The sequence below is a fragment of the Chanodichthys erythropterus genome, chromosome 22, assembly GCF_024489055.1.
Source record: "Chanodichthys erythropterus isolate Z2021 chromosome 22, ASM2448905v1, whole genome shotgun sequence".
Taxonomy (NCBI): domain Eukaryota; kingdom Metazoa; phylum Chordata; class Actinopteri; order Cypriniformes; family Xenocyprididae; genus Chanodichthys; species Chanodichthys erythropterus.
Window position 1 is genome coordinate 19452843 of NC_090242.1, and position 23590 is coordinate 19476432.

Sequence of the window (23590 nt, forward strand, 5' to 3'; positions counted from 1 at the left end):
CTGGAGCGGGCTCTGGAGTGGACTCACTGGCTGGAGCGGGCTCTGGAGTGGACTCACTGGCTGGAGCGGGCTCTGGAGTGGACTCACTGGCTGGAGCGGGCTCTGGAGTGGACTCACTGGCTGGAGCGGGCTCTGGAGTGGACTCACTGGCTGGAGCGGGCTCTGGAGTGGACTCACTGGCTGGAGCGGGCTCTGGAGTGGACTCACTGGCTGGAGCGGGCTCTGGAGTGGACTCACTGGCTGGAGCGGGCTCTGGAGTGGACTCACTGGCTGGAGCGGGCTCTGGAGTGGACTCACTGGCTGGAGCGGGCTCTGGAGTGGACTCACTGGCGTGCAGAAGCGGGCTCGGGAGTGGACTCTCTGGCTGGAGCGGGCTCTGGAGTGGACTCACTGGCTGGAGCGGGCTCTGGAGTGGACTCACTGGCTGGAGCGGGCTCTGGAGTGGACTCACTGGCTGGAGCGGGCTCTGGAGTGGACTCACTGGCTGGAGCGGGCTCTGGAGTGGACTCACTGGCTGGAGCGGGCTCTGGAGTGGACTCACTGGCTGGAGCGGGCTCTGGAGTGGACTCACTGGCTGGAGCGGGCTCTGGAGTGGACTCACTGGCTGGAGCGGGCTCTGGAGTGGACTCACTGGCTGGAGCGGGCTCTGGAGTGGACTCACTGGCTGGAGCGGGCTCTGGGGAGGCCTCCGGGTCTTGAGGGATGGAAGCCTTCCTCCTCCTCTTCCTCCTTTTAGATGTGGGAAGTGGAGACTCAGTGCCCACCTCCTCTGAGGCCTCTGGAGCGGACTCACAGACTGGAGCTGGCTTTGGAGCGGACTTGCTGGCTGGAGCGAGCTCACGGGCTGGAGAGGATTCCCATACTTGAGCGGATTGATGGACTGGAGCGGGTGCTGGAGGTATCCGTATCTGCCCATTCCCACGCAGATACAGGTAGTTGGAGAAATTCCAGAAACTTAAATTTCCCACAAACTCCATCTCCCATTGCGGCAGGGGTTCATCAAGACACTGATTAAACATGTCCCTAAGGACCAAATCAGGGAGATTAAATCTCTCCGCCCGCGACCAAAACCGTTGGGTGAATTTCCGCACCTCCATACCCCTCTGCCGAAGCTCCGCTAGATCCTGGAGACTGCCTCGACCTCCCCAGCCACTAGAGACTGGCCGATCCCTCCTGCTGCTGGATCTGTTCATGATGGTGGTTTATGTCACGGGAAATCACAGAAACAGGCAAGTAGATCCAAGTGCAGCTTTTTAATGAGGCTAATCCAAAACATAGTCGTCCAAGCAAAGATCAAAATCCATCCAACAGTCCATAACAAAAACAGGAAAACACAAACAGTAACCTGTGACCGTAAATTAAACCACCATGACAAGAACAGAACAAACACAGACTAAATAGACAGACACTGATTACAGAACTCAAAACAGCTGAGTGTAATGACAGGGATAACGAGTCCAGGAGTGAGTATGGGAAATGTAGTCTGAAACAGTGAAACAAGGTCCGGGGTGGAGTGCCCTCTGGTGGCTAGACAGGGCACTCCAACTGGTGGTCGTGACACATTCATGTTTATTTGATGCTACAAATGAACTAGGAAGAGCTTGAACTGAGGCACTACAGCGATCTGTCATCACACATTAAAGAGCCACAAAATCCTTGTTATTGTATTTCTTAAAATTTCTTGTATTTCTTATTACACAATTTGAAAGCTGGGACTTTGTTTAATATCATAAGTAGCCTAACCTGCTCTGTCTTGTCTGTCGACGTGTTGTCAGTGTCCTCTTTGCTTTGTCCTCTCTTTGACAAATCAACATTAACTAAGAGGGGCGAGTCTTTGCGAAGGGTCAACAGCTTATAAGGAAGGAATGAAAACAGCTTTTAAATCATAGATAGATAGATAGAACAGCTTTTACAATGAACAACTATAGAAGATGTTTGTTTTCTGTTTAGTTGATGCCTAACCAACTGTATTTTGCTTATTCTTTTTTCTATATAACGTTTTGCAGGACACTAAAATGGTGGTTTATGCCACATTTTCAGCTAATGCCAGTCTGGTAAGAAAATCTTTTAATTTGCTGGTAAATTATTTTGAGCAACTTTTTTGGTATACCTACAGTAAAACTGAACTATGCTTGTATAATTGTGAATATAGACATGTACAATGTTAGCATGCCCTATTTTTTCTCCAGTCAATAATATACGACAGCTACGTAGAGGAGTTAAAGAGGCAGGAAAAATTAGAAAAGGAGGGGAAAAAAAGGGAGGAAAAAAAGGAGGATTGGAAGTATAAGGAGGAAGATGAAGAGGAGGAGGAAGAAGAAGAGGAGGAAGAGGATGAAGAGGAGGATGAAGAAGAGAAGGATGAAGAAGAAGAGGAGGATGAAGATACTCAGGTGTCTAGACAACAAATATGATCCGACAAAGATTGTAACCTTTACTTGTAATTGTAAAATTGTCATTTTTACGTTGACAGATTAATTTCAAGGAGTCATAAAGAAACAGACTAAATTGGCCCACTTTTTAGTGTATAAAAGTATACTTTTAGGTGTACTTTAAGTGTAACATTAGTAAACTTTGAGTACACAACTAGTTTAAAAATAGTTGTTTTTTGTTTGTATAGTGCAACTACACTACAAATTAATAGTTATTGTATTTATTGTAAAATTTCGAATAAACCACAAAGCTGGCATGGCGGTATGAAGCTGCAATATCATGACAAAAATCATTATTGTTGATTATTGCTCTTGATATTATTATACATGTTTCTTGTCTTATTTAGTTCAGACTTTTCATCCAGTCAGAAATGAATGCTTTGTCACAAATATCTTTCACAAGGAGCTTGGGATTTCAAATGTCTTGTGTCCTGTAGGAGTGTGCAGGGCCTTCAGAAGAGAAGGATTTAACCCTGCGGAAACTTAAAAAGGTCAGGCCCTGCCAGCGTAATGTCACATAGTGATTTTGGGATGATTATTTATACATGTTTCTATTGCTTGTGTTCAAAAGTGATCAAGACAATTATTTATGTCTTATTTGATTCAAGAGTGTGATTGATTTGTTTTAAAGGTGATATAAAGGGGGGATAATACCCTTTTGTGCTTACAGAAAGATGGCAAATTTGACGTATCGCAGATAGCTGAGGCCGTCTGGATGATGGAGCGTGCGGTGGTTAATAATATCTATGCAGACATTAGAAACGGTAAATAAAGAAACCATTTCTTTTCACTGCTACACTCTTTATTTTGGATTACTGACGGGAGAACAGGTAGGCTATTATTTAAAAATGTAAACACCTTTATATCCAATTCTCAGATTTCATGTACTTTGAGGATCCAGCTGATGAATTTCGAGGGGAGAAGGGCACTCTTCTCCCGCTGTGGAATTTTCAGTACGATAAAGCCAAAGGTCTGTCTGTGACTGCCCTCTGCTGGTGAGTTTTATACTGTATTAAAACAAAATGCAGAGTTTTTGAGTAAAATAAGAAGCACTTCTTTGAGTGACATTTGTATTTGTTCATTTCTAGGAGTACTGAATTCAATGATTTGTTCGCCGTTGGTCTTGGGTCATGTAAGTTTACTATACTCTGAGAGAAAACCTTAGACAAGGAATCATTTGCAGGCTAAAGAACCCTGAAATGTGTTTCATCTTACACCTCAAGATGGATATCCTCATGAGGATCCTGGTGGCGTGCTTCTCTTTTACACCGTGAACATGCACACTTTCCCAGAATTCATCTTTGAGACGGACTCTGGCGTAATGTGCGTAGACATCCACAAATCACAGGGACACCTGGTGGCTGTGGGTTTCCATGATGGCTGTGTTGCCGTGTACAGCCTGCTGAGAAAGAAAAAGAAGCCCATTTATAACAGCAGAGCCAGCTCCGGGAAACACAGAGGCCCTGTGATGCAGGTATGGATGAGGATATGACCATGGAGTCATGGGTAAAATAATAACAGTAAACCATCATTGCCTATGAAATGACAATGGAACTGTATGTTCAATTCAATGGCTGGAATAAAATACTATTCTTACTAGTTCTGTAATATGAAGTATGTGTAATATTGTATACTGTGTTTGCACAGTTTACACTATTTGTTGTTGTTGTTGTTGTTTTACAACCTTTTTCTCTAACAGGTTCTTTTCATTGAAGAATTCTGGAAAAAAAAAAAAAATCATAGTTTCCACAAACATGTTAAGCAGTACAATTGTTTCCAACACTGATAATAAAAGGAAATGTTTCTCAAGCACCAAATCAGCCAACTAATATTAATATTTGTTCCTGAAGGATCATGTGACACTGAAGTAATGGCTATTTAAGTCAAATAATATTTAACTGTACTTTTGATCAAATAAATGCAGGCTTTTTTAACATTTAAATATCTTCCAGACCCCCAACTTTTGAATGTTTTAAATAAAATTAAATACATATTTTCATTCAGTGCTTGTATAGTTTTTGTGATTGTTGGTTGATACGAAAGCCTTGGCTTTGCTGCATGTGTTTCATTGTCTTCGCTACAGGTGACGTGGCAGCAAGATGATTTGGACAGTAATCACAACTTCTTTTCTGTGTCCGCTGATGGACGAGTGGTGTCTTGGACTCTAAGAGAGGTACAGAACGAAACATCTAAGTGTTGATTCTAAAACAAGTCATTATTGTATGAGGTTAATTTATGCCAATCATATGGATTTCAGAATGAACTAGTCTTCAAAGACATCATCAAACTCCCAGCCATGGACAAAGTTCCTGATGACCTTAAGGATGAAATTCCCACACGTATGAACAAATGTACCTTTTATATATATATATATATATATATATATATATATATATATATATATATATTAGAGGTGGGCATAGATTAATTTTTTTAATCTAGATTAATCTAGATTAATTCCAAAATGAATCTGGATTAATCTAGATTAAAATGGCTCATTTGAATTCTGCCGAAGACATTCGGAATATGTGAGATACCCAAATTGTCCCTGCGTCCCAATGTCCATACTATCCATCCTAAATAGTATGTGAGATTAAAATAAGTGTGTCCCAAAGCATAGTATGTTGAAAAGAGTATGCCAAAAGTCCCCGGATGGTCCACTATTTCCGGTAGATTTTCGAAGTGTGGATCCGTGCACACTATAAAGGCTAATATTGCCCACAACCCATTGCACGTTGTACGAGGATTCAGTTCAGAACTACAAACATGAGTAATAATAAGTGTTAAAAACTACAAAACATGACGAATATGCACAATCAACACTGAGAGGTTGTTTGAGTGACTAATAATCAGTTCAAACTGATAGAAAATATTTATTTAATGTTATATGTGTTATTTTTCATCTGCAAATGTGGACTTTTATAAAGAGCTGATTGGCCATTAACTTTTAAATGCATCATTATGCATTAATATGAGGAGAGTTCTCCACATGAAAGACTCGCGGCTGCAGATCAACGTGCTGCATTTCTCTCCGATACGATAGGAAATTAGCTAAATGAAATATGGAGGATGTAAGATGATTGACAGGCCAGTTTACGGTGACTGGATGCGACAGAGAGCAAAGACGCAACTGTATGACGTGATAGTATGTCCCAAAGCTTGTCTACTCTTTTGCTACACACTCAAAAGTAAGTACTTTTTGTTCACAGAAAGAGTACGTTACATACTTTTAGGGCGTATAAGTAGGCGAATTGGGACGCAGCAAATGACTAAAAGTAATCCGCCATTTTGTCCGACAAAGCAGATAGGAGTTAGAAGATTAACCTCGGTGGAGTTAAACTTTTGTATATTATATTTTGTATATTGACATCTTTCCGCGTTTGAAACAACATTGTTTCTCATGTTCATTCATGGTTATTTGATGCTATAAATGGACTCGTAGTAAGAGATGATCGGTTTATGAGCCTCTTGAGCTGAGGCGCTACTGCAATATGTCACGACCATGGTCACGACACATTAAAGAAAACAGGTTTTATTGTTTGAATTTCTTAAAAAACTACACAGTATTAAAGCTGGGACTATATCATAAGTTACCTGCTCTGTCTTGTCTGTCGACGTGCACGTCAGTGTCCTCTTTGCTCCGTGATGCAGTAATCACTGTGTGTGGCGCGTGACAGCGCCACGGCTTGTCGGACAAAGCAACCGTAACTAAGGAGGGCGGGTCTTTGCGAAGGGTCAGTTCGACTAGGTATACATCCGCGCTAAAATATCAAGGTGACAGTCATCATAGCTTGTGTAGTATAGACCCAGCTCCCAACCCCAATTTGAGAATAGATTAACGGCGATATTTTTTTTATCGCCCGATAAGAATCTCGCGTTAACGCAGCACGTTAACGCCGTTAACGGCCCACCACTAATATATATATATAAATATATATATATATATATATATATATATATATATATATATATATATAAAAGGGAGCTTTTAATCAGTTTTAATCATTTATGTTCTTATCGGTTTTTAGAAACCCCACAGAACAGAAAGAAACAGTTAAAATGTTGAATGGAATAATTGTGCTAATGGTGTAAAAATTGCCTGCATTAATGTATTATCATCCTCACTGAAGATATTTTCCCTGTGGTTATAGCTGGAATATCTTTGGACTTTAATAAAAAATATGAGTTCCTTTATCTTCTCGCCTCTCAATCTGGAACGATTTACAAGGTCAGTCATATACCATCACATCCAGCATCTGCAGACCTTTAGTCATCCATCACATATCAAACTATTCTTTTTGACAGACCCAGATAGTTTTGTTTCTCATCTGTATGTCACAGTTTGCTCCGTATGGCTTGTTTTTGTTCTAAATTACAAACATCACAGTTAAACACATACAAATTTTAATTTTCACTCCTACTGACTCCAACATCCCTCCACTTCTACACAACAACACACTCACACACATATACTTAGCTATCTAAATGGGGACATTCAATAGACTTCTATTGTTTATAGATACAGTTAGTTTTAAATACTGTAACCTATCCTTATCCCACACCCTAACCTTAAAAAAAGTTTTTTTACAAAAAAGGATGTTTTTTATAAATGAGGATGGTCATATTTAGCACACATCTGAGTAAAAATTTGTCTCGAAAATATGATTAAGTAGGTACACAAACACACACACACACAGCTTTTAATTCCTCTTATCAAAATGGCGTTTTCCATTTACATGAATTATTAAAATCAGCATCTATGTGCCATACTAATGCAACAGCCATTAAAGCTGAATAGATGCTTGCAGATTTTCTTGTTCTATTATATATTATATTAGGGGTGTAACAGTATATGTATTCATCCCAAACTGTGTGGTATGGACGTCACTGTTCAGTCAGATGACGAATACACGATCCACACTCCAATCCAGAAGGGGGCATGCATGGTAATACAACGATGTTTGCTAACCGCCACAACAGAAAAAAAGAGAAGAAGAAGAACAGCGCATATGCAAATGACTTGAGCGCTTGAAATAGTCCACTAGGCAGTGCTTAATTCACTAGGAGGCTGTATTGTACTAAATACAGTGACTTCTGTGTACCGTTAAGCCCCTAATATATGTTTAACCTATAATGAGTGTAATGTTTGTGTTTCACAGGGCTCCATACACACTTCTAGCACTTTCCTGGATACGTATGATGCACACTTCCTCATGAGTGTCATGTGTGTGAGGTGGAATCCCTTCCATTCCGGAGTTTTCATCTCCTGCGGCATGGACTGGATGGTGAAAATTTGGAATGAGAAAATGAAGTATGAGCACTATTCCCTGCAGCACTATATCTACAGCAGCCTTTTTCACTTCTAAAACTTATCCTTCTTCAGTTGTCTTAATTTAAAATGTCTTGACAAAAGAATTAGACTGTCTCTGTTCCGCAAAAAGACACCTTTGAGTTAATAATTATGAATGAATCTTTCTCTTGACTGCACATTATGTGTGCGTTAATAGCCAGACACATTGAATTTACAAATGGCTGCGCCGCTCTTACATTAAAAATTATGTGGATAGAGCTTTACCTGTAGGATCTGCAATGGCAGAATAAGCCATTTGAAGTGTTTATATAATACCAGTTGACCGAATAGATTTTTCAACATCTGTGACAGAACAGACAACAATTTTGACTTGCCCCTCAGTTTGTGAAATCAAACACAGATTGTTTACATGAATGCATTTACAGCTAAAGTCGTTGGTTGTATTGATCAGAAGTAAAGAAATGTATAATGTTAGAAGAGATTTCTATTTCACCATCAAAAATCTAGAAAATAAAAGTATCAAAGTTTCCACAAAAGAATTAGGTAGTATAACTGTTTCAACTGAATAAGAAATGTTACTTGAGCACCAAATCAGCATATTAGATTGATATCTGAAGTATCATGTGACACTGAAGACTAGAGTCATGGCTGCTGAAATTTCAGCTTTGCCACCACAGGAATAAATATATATAATTTTATAAGTATATTAATTTTCCCTCTCCAAAAAATAAATAAATAAATAAATAAAAATTATCTGTAAAGTTGAAAATTGATCACCTAAGTCACCTAAGTCTCCCTGCACAGACACGGACAGTGTTATATAGAGTATTGTCAGGTCTGGTTCTCAGACAAATGCCAAGAAATAATGTCACCTCAAAATGAGAAGCAGTCTCCTTTCATTGGGATCATGTGGAACTATTGATTCATACCCCCTTCTCTTTTTTCCTTACTGATTGTGATGTTTTTTAAGATGTCTCTCTGTTATATTCCACATATTTAGACATCAATTAGTCAGACTGCCAAAATTTGATCATTACATGAACTCAGAATGGGAGCAATGTAGTTTCTGTTAAAGGTTTGTTTTGAATGAATAGTAGCTTATCTGAAGTATTCTACTATTCCAGTAAAAAATCATGTCTCTCCTATGCAGCTCCCCTGTGTTCACCTTTGACCTGAGAGCTGGTGTGACAGATGTGGCCTGGGCTCCATACTCCTCCACTGTCTTTGCTGCTGTCACCACTGATGGAAAGGTAAACAGCCCAACCGACTCCTCTAATACAAACACAATGGTAAAAGCCACAATATGATAAAATAATATGATTTATAATAATAACAACAACAACAAAAAGTAATAATTAAAGGTGCGCTAGAATCAAAAATTGAATTTACCTCGGCATAGTTGAATAACAAGAGTTCAGTACATGGAAATGACATACAGTGAGTCTCAAACACCATTGTTTCCTCCGTCTTATACAAATCTTATTTGTTTTAAAGACCTCCGAAGAACAGGCGAATCTCAACATAACACCAACTGTTACGACTTAACAGTCGGGATCATTAATATGTACGCCCCTGTAAGAACTGTGGACGAACCAGACAAATTAATCATTTAGATGATTCTTTCAAAGCATAATTCTAATTCAGAATTGAAGTTCCGGCTCCGGACCGTCTGCAGATAAAGCCAGGCTGATTACTTTTACGACACATGCTTCCTGATAGCAGAAGCGACATACCAAAGGGTCACCCAAGAAGACAGAGAGACAATCCAGACCCTTTTGTTTCCTTACTTCACAGGAGAGCCAAAGAGACTGTTGAACAAATAAATCTGCTTCAAAATTGTTCCAACAATTTTAACGGACTTATCAAACATCTTTTAACTACATACATTTTGCATTATGTGTCCACAAGTACTACCTGTAAACAGTTAGGCTTTAGAACACTCACAATTCGTGTAAATGCGTTAACTCTTGACTGAATGACTGGAAGTATGCCTTATTTGGACTTGATTTGATTCTTTCTCCCTTTCCTCTATTCTGACTTGAATGAAATCTGTTTAAAATGTATTGTATTCCATTTAATAGCAATTATGTTAAAATGGCACTCTGCTAAAGCAGAGACAGACCGGGATGTGACACTTATGTTTTATTGGGGGCAGAGGAAGGCCCTCTTGAAACAGGACAATGTCTGATTGGCCAAGACTCCTCAGAGGTGTGACAAACAACTAAGTTTAAATGATCATATTGCAAGATAGTGAATGGAGAGAAGTTGGTTAGTAAACGAACTGGAGTTGGTTAGTTCTGGTAAGAGAAACCATGACCAGAGTACCAAGAACAATGGAGTAACAAGAAGAACAGACCAGCCGCCCATTCAAGCCATCCAACCTTCACTCACTTTTCTTTACTTAATTTTCCTTTACCGCTGAAAGTCTTGTGTCCTACGTTTCGCCGCAAAGTTCAACCAACGACTTTTGCCGCTTCAACTCCAGCGACAAAGAGACTTCCTTCATTGTTCCACACGGACCTGATCTGGACCAATCATCGACTTGGGAAACCCCTCTCTGCACGACGAGGGAAATTCACCTTTAAGTCAACGCAAGCAAGTACCTCCAGACCAAAACTGAACTGGTGCATAAATGAATGATTCATGGTTCGTTCTGGTCCTTGAAATGCATTGATAGGAATTCGGTTAATCAGATACTCTCTCTCTCTCTTTCAAAACTCTTTCTCTCCCATTTCCTTCTTACTGCAACGCGTATGAATGTGTGTGTGTGTGTGTGTGCGTGCCTTTGTGTTAGATTAGTTTGTGTTAGAATAAATAAAATCTCTTGTAGATTTTAAAAGGAAAGTGTCTTGTATTATGTGCTTTATGATTTAATGTCTTAAACTGTGATCAAGTTACCGTGCTCTAATCAGTGTTTTCACGATTGTTGGATATTTATATCCGTTACAAGAGCTTATTACGGCTCGAGCAAATGAACGCTGGACGAATCAGTTGCTCGGTCGTAATCTAAAAAACTCTTTATAATTCCCTAAATATTTCATTTGAGCTAATTTTACTTCCTAGGGTGTTTTTTTCCCTACACCCCCAATATGCCAGCCCATGTTCAAGGCATTACACAAGGGCAGCCAGTATTAACGTCTGGATCTGTGCACAGCTGAATCATCAGACTAGGTAAACAAGCAAGGACAACAGCGAAAAATGGCAGATGGAGCAATAATAATTGACATGATCCATGATAACATGATATTTTTAGTGATATTTGTAAATTGTCTTTCTAAATGTTTCGTTAGCATGTTGCTAATGTACTGTTAAATGTGGTTAAAGTTACCATCGTTTCTTACTGTAGTCATGGAGACAAGAGAGCCGTCGCTATTTTCATTTTTAAACACTTGCAGTCTGTATAATTCATAAACACAACTTCATTCTTTATAAATCTCTCCAACAGTGTGTAATGTTAGCTTTAGCCATGAAGCACAGCCTCAAACTCATTCAGAATCAAATGTAAACATCCAAATAAATACTATACTTACATGATCCGACACATGCATGCAATATGCATGACGAACATCTTGTAAAGATCCATTTGAGGGTTATATTAGCTGTGTGAACTTTGTAAATGCACTGTATTAGTCGAGAGCTCGCGGGGGCAGGGAGCGCGCAATTTCAATTCAATTCAATTCAAATTTATTTGTATAGCGCTTTTCACGATACATATCATTTCAAAGCAGCTTTACAGAAAATGGATGTCAACATTACAATTTAAAGAATGTAGTTAGCAAATAATATACTTTAGGTAATTACAATCACTGTTAGCAGTTTAACTGAAGGTAGAAGTAATGAGCTCCTGGAAAATGAATTACATTAACAATAAATTAGGATATAGAGATTGTGCAATGTGAATGTTGATCTAGATGATTGCGTCTCCTGAAGTCCTCGCAGGAGTTGGCGCCGTCTCTTCACAGGTGATGGTCATCTGAGGTCTTCTTAAGAGGCTGGATCCAAACTGAAGCTGAAGTCCTCTCTAGTCACCTCAGGGCGGGTGTCCCGAGGTAAAACAGAAAAGCAAAAGGAGAACAATTAGCGTAGCTGCTGTTCATAACTTTAAGCAAAGATAGTCATGTGCAGTTGATCTGGTATGAGATGCGTTATGTGAATGCTTGGCTAAAGAGATGTGTCTTTAATCTAGATTTAAACTGGGTGAGCGAGTCTGAGCCCCGAACATTATCAGGAAGGCTATTCCAGATTTTAGGAGCCAAATGTGAAAACGCTCTCCCTCCTTTAGTGGACTTAGATATCCTAGGTACAACCAGAAGTCCAGAGTTTTGTGATCTTAAAGAGCGTGAAGGATTGTAGGGCGATAGAAGATCGGTTAAGTACACAGGAGCTAAACCATTTAGAGCCTTATAGGTCATTAGCAATACTTTATAATCAATACGGAACTTAATGGGTAACCAGTGTAGAGATAATAAAATTGGTGTTATATGATCATATTTTCTTGACCTGGTAAGAACTCTAGCAGCTGCATTTTGTACTAATTGTAGCTTGTTTATTGAGGAAGCAGGACAACCAGCTAATAATGCATTACAGTAATCTAGTCGAGACGTCATGAAAGCATGAACTAACTTTTCTGCATCAGAAATAGATAACATATTCCGTATTTTAGCAATGTTTCTGAGGTGGAAGAAGGCTGTTTTTGTAACATATTAAATATGATTTTCAAAGGACAAGTTGCTGTCTAATATAACACCCAGGTCTTTAACTGTCGAGGATGGAGTAACAGTACATCCTTCTAAATGCAGATTGTAGTCTGAGAGATTCTGTGTACAGGTTTTTGGCCCAATAAGTAATACTTCAGTCTTATCTGAATTTAATAGAAGAAAATTACTAGTCATCCAATGTTTTACTTCTTAAACACACTCTGTCAGTTTGGATAATTTAGAGATTTCATCTGGTCGTGATGATATATATAACTGAGTATCATCGGCATAGCAGTGGAAACTAATCCCATGTTTTCTTATAATATTGCCGAGTGGCAGCATGTAGATTGAAAATAGCAGCGGTCCTAACACAGATCCTTGCGGCACTCCATAGTTTACTATCATGATCTTAGATTTTTCCCCGTTTATATAAACAAAATTGTGACGGTCTGATAGGTATGACTTAAACCACCGCAATGCCTGGCCCTGAATACCAGTGTAATTTTGTAGTCGATCTAGGAGTATTTTATGATCTATAGTGTCAAACGCAGCACTGAGATCAAGTAACACTAGTATTGAGACACAGCCTTGGTCAGAAGCTAGAAGCAAGTCGTTTGTAATTTTAACGAGCGCAGTTTCTGTGCTATGATGAGACCTAAATCCTGACTGAAATTTTTCATAGATAGAGTTTTTTTGCAAGAAGGAGCACAATTGGACCGACACCACTTTTTCTAGTATTTTAGACATAAATGGAAGATTTGAAATGGGTCTGTAATTTGCTAATACGTTTGGATCTAATTGTGGTTTCTTAATGAGAGGCTTAATAACTGCTAGCTTGAATTTAAAGGGGCCGCAGCATGAATCGGTGCATAGTAAATGATGCCCCAAAATAGGCAGTTAAAAAAAAATTATTAAAAAAGATCTTTGGGGTATTTTGAGCTGAAACTTCACAGACACATTCAGGGGACACCTTAGACTTATATTACATCTTTAAAAAAAAAAATTCTAGGGCACCTTTAATGTAATAATAACATTAATAATAATTCATTTAATAATCACTTAAAGCACATTACATTTTCATGATAATGATTGCTAATGAAACACAGTAGCATGCTGACAGTAGGATGTCTTTCCAACAGCGTTTGACTGCACCTGTAAGCTGCAGCACACACAAACACACCATATGTCTGCACAAGTCAAGAACCACAACATATATCCCATGGCCTAATATTATTATTATTATTATTATTATTATTATTATTAAATTGTACTGCTGGTCTAAGGCACTTGTCTAAGGCTGCTTCAGACATCACCTGTTAGTCTCACAGTCTTGATCGGCTCAATTGTGGTGGCTTTTGCTGTTATTACACTCTAAAAAATGCTGGGTTAAAAACAACCCAAGTTGGGTTGAAAATGGACTTGTTTGAAAATGGGTTGTTTTAACCCAGCGTTTGGGTTAAATGTTTGCCCAACCTGCTGGGTAGTTTTATTTAAACCAACTATTGTTTAAAAATTGCTAGCTTAAAATGAACCCGAAACTAAAAAACAGATGCAATTAGAGACAACAATAATAGACAAAAGGTGAATGTTTATTAATAAGCTTTAATATTTTATTAATATAAATTTAATAGTTTAATAGTTTATTCATATAAATTTATTAATAAGCAATTTAATAAATGTTTATTGTTTAATAATTATTCATTGAACATTAATAAATGTTCATTTCCAACATACTTTGGGTTAATTTTAATTAAGCAATACAGTCATTTTGAAACAATAGTTGAGTTAAATAAAACTACCCAGCAGGTTGGGCAAACATTTAACCCTACCGCTGGGTTAAAACAACCCAATTGCTGGGTTTGTCCATTTTCAACCCAACTTGGGTTGTTTTTAACCCAGCATTTTTTAGAGTGTACCGCTGTAACTCTGACAGGCGCTCTCTCTCTCTCTCTCTCTACTTGTGTATTATTAATAATTTTTACATGTATTTATTTATATTTATCGGTTTATAATTTTTATTTATTTGTTTTTTTGTTATATATTTTATTCAGATTTTTTGTATATTTTTATTTATTTGTATTTATTCATTTCTGGACAAATATATTATGCTATTTTAGATTGTTATTTATTATTTATAATGGGTTGTTTTATTCTACAGTCAAGCAATAAAGTAAAACATGCATACAAAACCAAAAGTTAAATGTTAGTCAGGTCCTGCCAGAAGCTAAATCACTGCTACTGTGATCATTAGTGCAATCAAAAATGGAGAAAATTCCTGCACTTAAAATAGTAGATATCTATCCTGCCATGGAAACTAAAGGAACGTCTCCTGTAAGTAAATAAGTAAATAAATAAATAAAGATGAAAAAAATTGAAAGAAAGTTTTTTACCTAATTTTTGTAAAAGAACAAAGAGAAAAGGGTTCAAAACATAACAAACTGTTACATAATGACAACAGCTCAGTGTCACAAGAATCATGTGTGCTGCATCGAGCCAACTATAGTCACAAGTTCTGTCATTATCTAGTCCCAACAAACATTTGCAAAAACAGCATTGCAAAGTTGTGTGGTTTGAACGACAGCTCTCGACCTCTGGTTAAAAGCTTATAGTTTCTTGCATGTCATGTGGACTTAATTAATCCTTATCTTGAGCAAAATAAGCAAGCTGACATTCAGTACAATCTATATCTTTCATTTTGAATATATGCACAAATGTCATTTACATCTTTTAGTTTGTTGAGAGATTTAAAGCACAGTTTTTGAAGAGTGCGTATGTGCGTACGTGCTTTAAGAACGAGCCTATGATTGAACCTGGAAATAAAGCAAAATAACTGAGAAAAAAGAGAATTAGTCCTCAAATGCCATGTCCGTAATTTATAGAAAAAAATCTAGTATTAATTTGATCTCACTTGGATTCATTAAAATAAGTTATTACTTCACCACCTGCGTGACATCATTAACCAACGTTTTTGAACAACAAATTTGCCACAAGATGGTTTCAGGAAACAGTCATGACTAGCTGGCTGATTTCTTCAACGATGCATTGTACTATGGTAGTTAAGCAAAGTTACATTGAGGCAGAGTTACGCCGTTGTACAGGAAACACTCCCCTGGCTTGATTTGGACTTCCTTCTTGGACATCAAATAGAAGGAAAATTCCTCAAGAGAATGTTATTTTAAATGTGACATGCACAACAGCAAATATACTTCATGTGAAATAAAAGTTTAATCAAAATATATCAATGAATATATATTTAAATGACATAAATTTAAATTGTATATATATAATCTTGCTTGCTGACACTCCAAAGCCAAAACAAGAGAATACATTATAGAGGTGCTAATGTCTGCTTCACATTAAAAACATCAAAACACAAACTGATGCAACATACATTAATGACACTAAAACTTCCTGTTCCTCTTCTATTTCTCTCTCAGGTTCATGTGTTCGACCTCAGTGTCAACAAATATGAGGCTCTCTGCCAACAAATAGTGGTGTCCAAGAAGAAAACTCCTGTGAAAATTGAATTCAACCCTGTCCATCCCATCATCATCGTGGGCGATGACCGCGGCCATGTCATCAGCCTCAAGCTCTCGCCCAACCTCCGCAAGAAGCCTAAAGTAAGAAATGCACTAATATTATGTATAGGCCTCCATTAAAATCACATGCTTAATCGACCAGTGCTGTTTCAATCACTGCTGTGCTGCATACTTCATGTGCTGAATTGCTGTATCCGCATCTTTGCTTCAGACATGATTGTACAGCACACGCACAACACATTAACATAGCATATTGAATGTAAATTTAAATATAATTTGTTTGCCAGGTAATAAAACAATATCATCCAGATATCAATCAGTTAGACGGCTATTACATGACTGAAGGTCCTTGAAGTTTTGCAGTGAATCCAGAGTGAACAAAGTCAAATTATATGAATAATTCAGGTTCCCATTTGGAAATGTAGATAAATCGACACTACTGTTACACTAGAAAAGGTCTCTTATGCTCACAATGGCTGCATTTATTTGATCAAAAATACAGTAAAACACAAATATTGTGAAATAAAAGTAAAATTGAAAATACCTGTTTTTTATTTTAATATATTTTCATTTATGCCTGTGATGGCAACGCTGAATTTTCAGTGTCACACGATCCTTCAGAAATCATTCTAATATGCTGATTGAATGCTCAAGAAATATTTATTCTTATTATCAGTGTTGAAAACAGTTGCTGCCTAATATTTTTTGTGGAAACAGCAATACATTTTTTCAAAGTTCAAAAGAACAGCATTTATCTGAAATAGAAAACTGTATCGTTATAAATGTCTTTACTGTCACTTTTGATCAATTTCTGCACCTTTGCTGGCCAAAAGTATTTGTCTATGACATTTTTCAAGCTAATGATATCAATAAAGACAGTCTGAAGGTCTTTTGTACTGTTATTTCCTCTGTTGAAGAACCGAAATTAAGGCAAAGACTATCATGACGACTTGTTTTGTGGAGCAAAAAACATTCTGTCTGTTTTCTTTATATGTGGATGATGTTTTGTTATATGTCTCTAACCCTGATTTATCAGTACTCTATATTATTTCAGTGGTAAATTCTCAGGCTATATATATGCTTAACTTGCATAAAAGTGAATTATTCCCAGTCAAATCATCGCTCTGCACAGATATTCCCCTTATCCTATTTAGAAGAGTTCATGAGGGTTTTAAATACCTAGGTGTACAAGTCACACGATCATTTACTGATTTGTTTAAAGCTAATTTTCCCCCGCTTTTAGGTGATTGTAAAGATGATTTAACTGAATGGTCCAAATTACCGTTGTCATTAGCAGGTCGTATTAACCTAGTTAAAATGTCAGTCCTATCTCACTTCCTGTATTTATTTTCAAATATTCTTATTTTTATAAGAAAGAGCTTTTTATTAAATTAGACAGCTTAATTTCTTCTTTCCTATGGGAAAACAAAAGTTTCCAAGCTTTAAAATGATACCTATTTTGTGTTATTCCATGTTGGAAAACAAGCATGAACAGTTCCGCAAATATTTGCACATTGCATCCCAGAAAGACGAGAGACATTTTTTTAGCCAAATATGTTAAATATTGGATATAATAATAATATGTAATATCTTGTGATCAATGCAGGATTATGTTGTTTTTGGGCTCATTTTTTGAAAATCAGAAGCTTTATATAGAAAGTATTTAATTCTTTTCCAGCACTACCCCCTTCCTCACCGAGTGAAATGTTACTTGATCTAAATCAAAACAGTAAGGGGCTTATTTCATCTTTATACTCTATTATATCCTCTATAGATCCACAAAATTTAGACAGTATTTAACGACCTGGCAGAGTGATTTGGCATAGAGTTTACAGAGAGCAAATGGGATATTCTAGGCCAGGTACACTCTTCATCTCCTTGTGCCAGGCATGGTCTTGTCCAATTCAAGATACTTCACAGACTTCATTTTCTTTTAACTCAAAGATAGCTAAAATTTATCCCAACATTAGCCCTGCATGTAATAGGTGTTCACGTTCGCCCGCAACAACGGCTCACATGTTTTGTACAAATTTGTACAATTTGACTAACATTTCTCACTCTCTCAAGTTTATTTCCCTGACAGCGCTCCCTGGTTAGCATTTGATGGATTCTGTGAATGGCTGTAACCTTGAGCAACTTATCAGAGCTCATTGAAGATTCCTGCACTACAGCTCTGTGGATATCTGAACATTAGCATTCTGCTGAGCAAATTTAGCAGTGATTACCAGACTCATGTTTGCTGAAATTTTGGAGAGTGTTTAATTATTGCGAGTGAATTTCTCTGTTGAGAAGTTGGTCTGGTCCGCTTTAGTTCATTACGGTGTTGGCATGGTCAGCAATAGTAATGTCAGGCAAATGTCCTGCGAGATCGGAGCGAATCTGCCACAGCACAGAGGAAATAACCTCTTGCTAAAACCTCCGCCACTCATTGGGAGCTTCACACTGAGAAGTGTTTGTGGTTGTTACTGGCACCCCTGGGTCAGTCCACTCACTACCAGCAGCTGACTCATCTCGTTCTCTTCATTTCTGTCTTTGGCTCTGCAGGACAAGAACGGTCAGGAGTTGCCAAACAAGCCGGAGGAGGAAATGGCAAAGATTGAGCAACTGTTGAGCTTGCGGAGATAAACGCAGGCACAGTGAAGACCAGGATGACAGCAAATAGAAAACTAAAAAAAAAAAAAAGTAAAAAATGAATGCACAAGTAAAAATAAACACAAATAACTAAATATAAACACATATATATTCTGATTTTAGAATTTTTTGATTATTTTAGATTTTACATTTTAGACAAAAATGTTGTGTTATATTGTTCAATATTAATTTTGTATTAAAAATCCCCTTTCAATTCAGCTCTTATTAAAATTTCATTCTCACACTTGAGCTTTTATTCATTTGCATATGCTAATTAGCATAGCGAGATTGCTAGCTAGTAAAGGCTGGTTCACACTGTGCGATTTTGGCCAAGATTTGGTCGTCTGAGACAAATTTTGCAAATCCTAAGAGATTCCTATAATCCTAGCCTAAAATCTGTTGTCTTTGATCGCTAGTTTGACATGTTCACCGACAGCCGGTTAATGACCGTTACGATCAAAATTTACCAGTACCAAATTCTGGCAGTGTCAGAAGATTTGGCGCACAATCCTCCAGTGTGACTTCTCCTACGACGAACGTCAAATTGTCTTCTTTTTGCAAGACAAGCCGTGATCAAAATTAACGATATATGTCGTTGTTAGCCACTATTTCAGTCCCGCGTGTAATGCAGCTCACTGTAAACCAGGGTTACCAACAGACCTTTTTCACAAGAATCGGAAATCACGTGACGCAGGGTAAAGTTAGTTCCGCTATGCGTCTACGGCTATTACATTGATATGCTCTTTTCTCAAATATCGCTTCTTACCTTTTCTGTTTTGTCTGTTTTCCAAATAGCTTTTGTATAATCTACAAATAAATTATTTTCTACTTGTTTGTAGCTTATACAGCCACTCAGACCGTTGATCGAATTTACCGGAAGATGGATTTATATCACCAGCTGTCATACAGCAAAGGCTATGCAGCTACGCATTCAGCAATTTCCCAGATCGTATTACGTACTACGAACATTTATATAATTTATTAATTAAAAAAATTAACTCCCAATATATACTTTAATGTGGGATATAAAGTCGTGAGATACATAATATTGTCGTGAGTTTAATAGCTACGTTTTAAAAAATATATAGCATGTCTCATATGGCATCACATCCCACATTCAAGCATATGTTATCATTAATCCTGATCGATTAAAATGATTAAACTAAGACATAATTTCCAAAACCACACTGTACACAACTATCAGTCTTTGCATGTTGCAATAGCACAACAATGCTGCGCATAATACACACTTTAAGATGATGATGACAGGAAAATGAGTGAGAGATGACTGAAGTGTTTATATCCAGAAATATCATGGTGCGAGCAGTCCTGCTTCACGAATCAGAGGATCAGGCTTGTGTGATAAGGGATCTACCAGTCGATCATTTCCCCAGCACGTCGCTAAAAACACTCTATACATCTCATTATGTGCATACTATCCACCCTAAATAGTACTGAATATTAATAATGTCACATAGTATGCACGTTTAGACACAGACACTGTCTTTACAGCACATGGAGCGCGATAATGCACAGCCGCGCCAAACATACACGAAGAATATAACCAGTTTAACCGCCATCACTTCAAATTATTTATTAAATTTAGCTCTTAATGCGAGCTCTGTAGTCTCACCAATAATTCACCAAGGCCGTTCAAACATTTTCAAGACATTTAATTCGTAAAACGACTTTGATTCCCGAACTGGTTCTGATCGAGGCTATCTATCACTGTAACCGGAAAATCTTTTACACTGCGTGGCTCATTCCGGAAGCCAAAAACCCGGAAGTGTGAAAAAGGTCTACTCTCACGCATCTGGCGTGACACTCACGCTTTCAGCATCAATCTCACGCTCTCACGCACACGCAAGAAATGTCACGCCAAAATCCATTCTTCTCCCCTTTCAATCCATTACATTCTGTTGATGACTAGACCACAGCGTATTAATGTCAGGAGAGGAGTTATTACATCTCCCTACAACGTTCTCACTGCAGTATTCTCTGATCGTTGATTGGCTGAAAACCTTGCACCTGATACGTCAGTTGCGTGTGAGAAGTGAGAGAGAGCCCCGGCCGCGCGCGCGCGCACTCAATATACAGAGCGGCCAAAGCGTCAAGCACAGAACGTCTTTAGCACTCCCGGATCGTGCACACTCCGCCGCTGGCCAGGCTGCTTCTGCTTTACACACCATTGCCGTTATTTTCTCGATAAAAGTAGTTTTCTCATAGCGTTTGCAACGCAATACTCGTTCCCTTATCTCTCAGGGAACCGAGGTTACGTAAGTAACCGAGTACGTTATATACGTTTTGTTATATAACAACCGATATGACAACTTTAGCACATTTATCAGCTATACATTCATTCAGTGTTTTCCATTAATGACCCTCTGCTGCCGCCACCGTTTCATAATGAACTGAAAATTGAAAACATACTTTGCCAACGAACTAAAATCGAAACTGTGATATGGCTTTGTGCCTTTTATAAAACAGCAAAAGACAGCGATTAAGTATATATACAGTCTGTCTGTGCTGCGTGTTTTAAAGAGAAGAGCGCGCATTTGTGCACGCGATCAGCTGGTGATCTGGTGATCAAAATAAAAGCTCAAGGATATCTTTTAAAAAGAAATGAGTACAAAAGTATTGTAAAAAAAAAAAAAAAATGTTTGAACCCTTTTTAATGTCCAGGTACAAGTCAATGCTGTTTCTTTGTTCAATTTGCACACTGTACATGGGTTGAAGCTCTTAATTTTGAGTTTCCAGAGTGCACCAGATTGATGCATTTAACCTTAAAATGTACAAAATTTTCTTCCGGGGGGGGGGCATACCCCCGGACCCCCCTAGCGGAGGTACATCCAACAATCTATTACAAATTACAGTGTCAAATAATGTACATTTTCATACGACAACAAAAGCTCATTTCGTGTCATTAAAGCTATTAATATAAAATTGAAATGTCTTTGGACAACTATAGATTTGGAATAAGCCCCTAATGTTTACAATGTCTGGCTCCGCCCCTGTCAGGTAACAAAACTGACAAAAAATAAAATAAATTATTTCACCCCAATGATACTAAAACATGGACTGACATTGATTTTTAAAATTAGGGTTACCAAACATTTTCTCCGCACACGCGCAAACAGAATTTTTTACAAAGTCTGACTCCAGCCAAAGTCCCAAAGTTGGCAACCGTGTGTAAACGAATGTGTATGTTTTGATGATGTAAAACTCCGGACAGGTTTTCATGTGCGCGTCCGTTTTTAATGCGTTTTGACTGTCGTGCAGTCTGACATTAATGACAGCTGAGATCCCACAGTGTGACATGAGGATCATGTTCGTACAGTCTGACAAGTAACCATCGCAAAGGACTATTATAAATCGCACAGTGTGAACCCGGCTTAAGCTGCAGCCCACATAGAAGATGACGACCTTGCTCAACGATCCCTAAAAGTTCTCTAAAGATGAAGAAAAATTCTGAACCTTTACAGAACATTAGGGATGTTCCTAAATTGTCATCTTTTGCTAATGAAAGTGCTGCAGTTCAAGGTTCCTCATATGACTTCAGGGTGACGTTCCATTTTTGTTATTTTATGGTCACATAAGAACGTTACAAAGAGGATATTTGGGACATTAACAGAATGTTCCCATATGGTCCTCTGTTGGTCTTACAAAAAGAACATTTGGAAGTTTTCAGAACGTCCTAATAGTCCCCTAAACATTCCCAGAACATCCTGAATGTTCCCTGAAGGTCCACCAAATAACATTCCCCAATAACTCCACGTCATGACCATCTCTAAACGTTCTGGGAACGTTACTAGGCAACGTTACTTAACACCAGCGTGATAACCTGTGCTCTTTTGAAAACTTGTGCAGAATGCCAGGATTTGATAAGCCATTGCCTGACTTCTGATCCTACAGTGAGACCAACTTTAGAGGAGATTTTACAGCATGAATGGTTTCACCAGGGATAAATGTCAGCCATAGCTGAGGAGTCAGGTACTGTAACATAGGAGGGAAGGCAGAAAAGCAGTGCTTCAGCTTTTCTTTACATGTATTTATTAAGCAGATGCTACAAATCTGTGCAAACCATTCAGCAGAGAGTCTTCAGAGGGGCAAGTTCAGTTTAAAAAGCAGCAAGTGCACAAAATGGAGAAGCACAGGGTTATGAGGCGGTTTGTGCTCTCATTTCTCATGCATCGAGCTGGCGAGATTAGTTTTGCTGGACGTTATTTTGGAGAATAACGTTTTCAGCCAAAAGATGTAGTATTTGTGGCACATGTGTTCTGATAGTGTGACTGCATTTTATAGTTGTATGTTGTACATTTTCAAACACTGGTCTGCTTTCTGCTGATTTGCAAAGTACCCAAAACTACTTTAAAACAAGTCAACAGACAAGCCTTACCAGGCTGTGAGACAATTTAAGATCACCAAACCATCTTTGGATGGTTTAAAATGTTTTTGGGCAGCATGGTGTGAAAGCTATAAAAAAAAAAAAACTATTGTTTTGTTGTAAATTAATTGTCATTGTGATTAACATAATAACATTTTAAAGGTGCTAATGAGGATTTTTTCGTCGACTGAGAATCCAAAGACTGTTAGTGAGTTTTTGAAATGAGCGCATGCGTAAGAACAACCCCCCTCCTTCACAGCTCATTTCAAGGGAACGCCTCCCAAAAATCGTGCACAAGTATTGGAACACGAGTGTTTGTTTACCACCGGCATTCGCTGTGTTGTGTTAGTGGATTCATTATGTCGGACTCACCGCAGGGAACTCATAATCTGCAGTTGTTACTCCTGACAAAAACATTGCATGCGGCGCCTGTGGAGTGTGGAAAGTTACTGGAGTGCGGAGCCACGCACGTCTCTCACAAGGGGTCTCATTCATGAAACATTCATAAATATACGAGTAAATATGTGAGTGATTTGCGCGTAAAGAGACCTTCCCGAAAACTCTGCTCCTGATTCACAAATACTTCGTAAATGTCA

At 38.2% G+C, this 23590-nt stretch overlaps 1 protein-coding gene across 1 annotated transcript; it reads left to right on the forward strand.

Moving 5' to 3' along the window:
* Nucleotides 1-2015: 2015 nt before the first annotated feature.
* LOC137012245 (dynein axonemal intermediate chain 1-like) lies at nucleotides 2016-18632 on the forward strand. The gene is made up of 14 exons (XM_067375379.1): nucleotides 2016-2054; nucleotides 2190-2393; nucleotides 2870-2928; nucleotides 3075-3196; nucleotides 3310-3427; nucleotides 3521-3564; nucleotides 3656-3906; nucleotides 4516-4605; nucleotides 4690-4771; nucleotides 6584-6660; nucleotides 7592-7743; nucleotides 8894-8993; nucleotides 15878-16060; nucleotides 18524-18632. Exons 1-14 carry the CDS (start codon nucleotides 2016-2018, stop codon nucleotides 18602-18604), a joined length of 1602 nt encoding a protein of 533 aa, XP_067231480.1. The 3' UTR covers nucleotides 18605-18632.
* Nucleotides 18633-23590: the final 4958 nt, after the last annotated feature.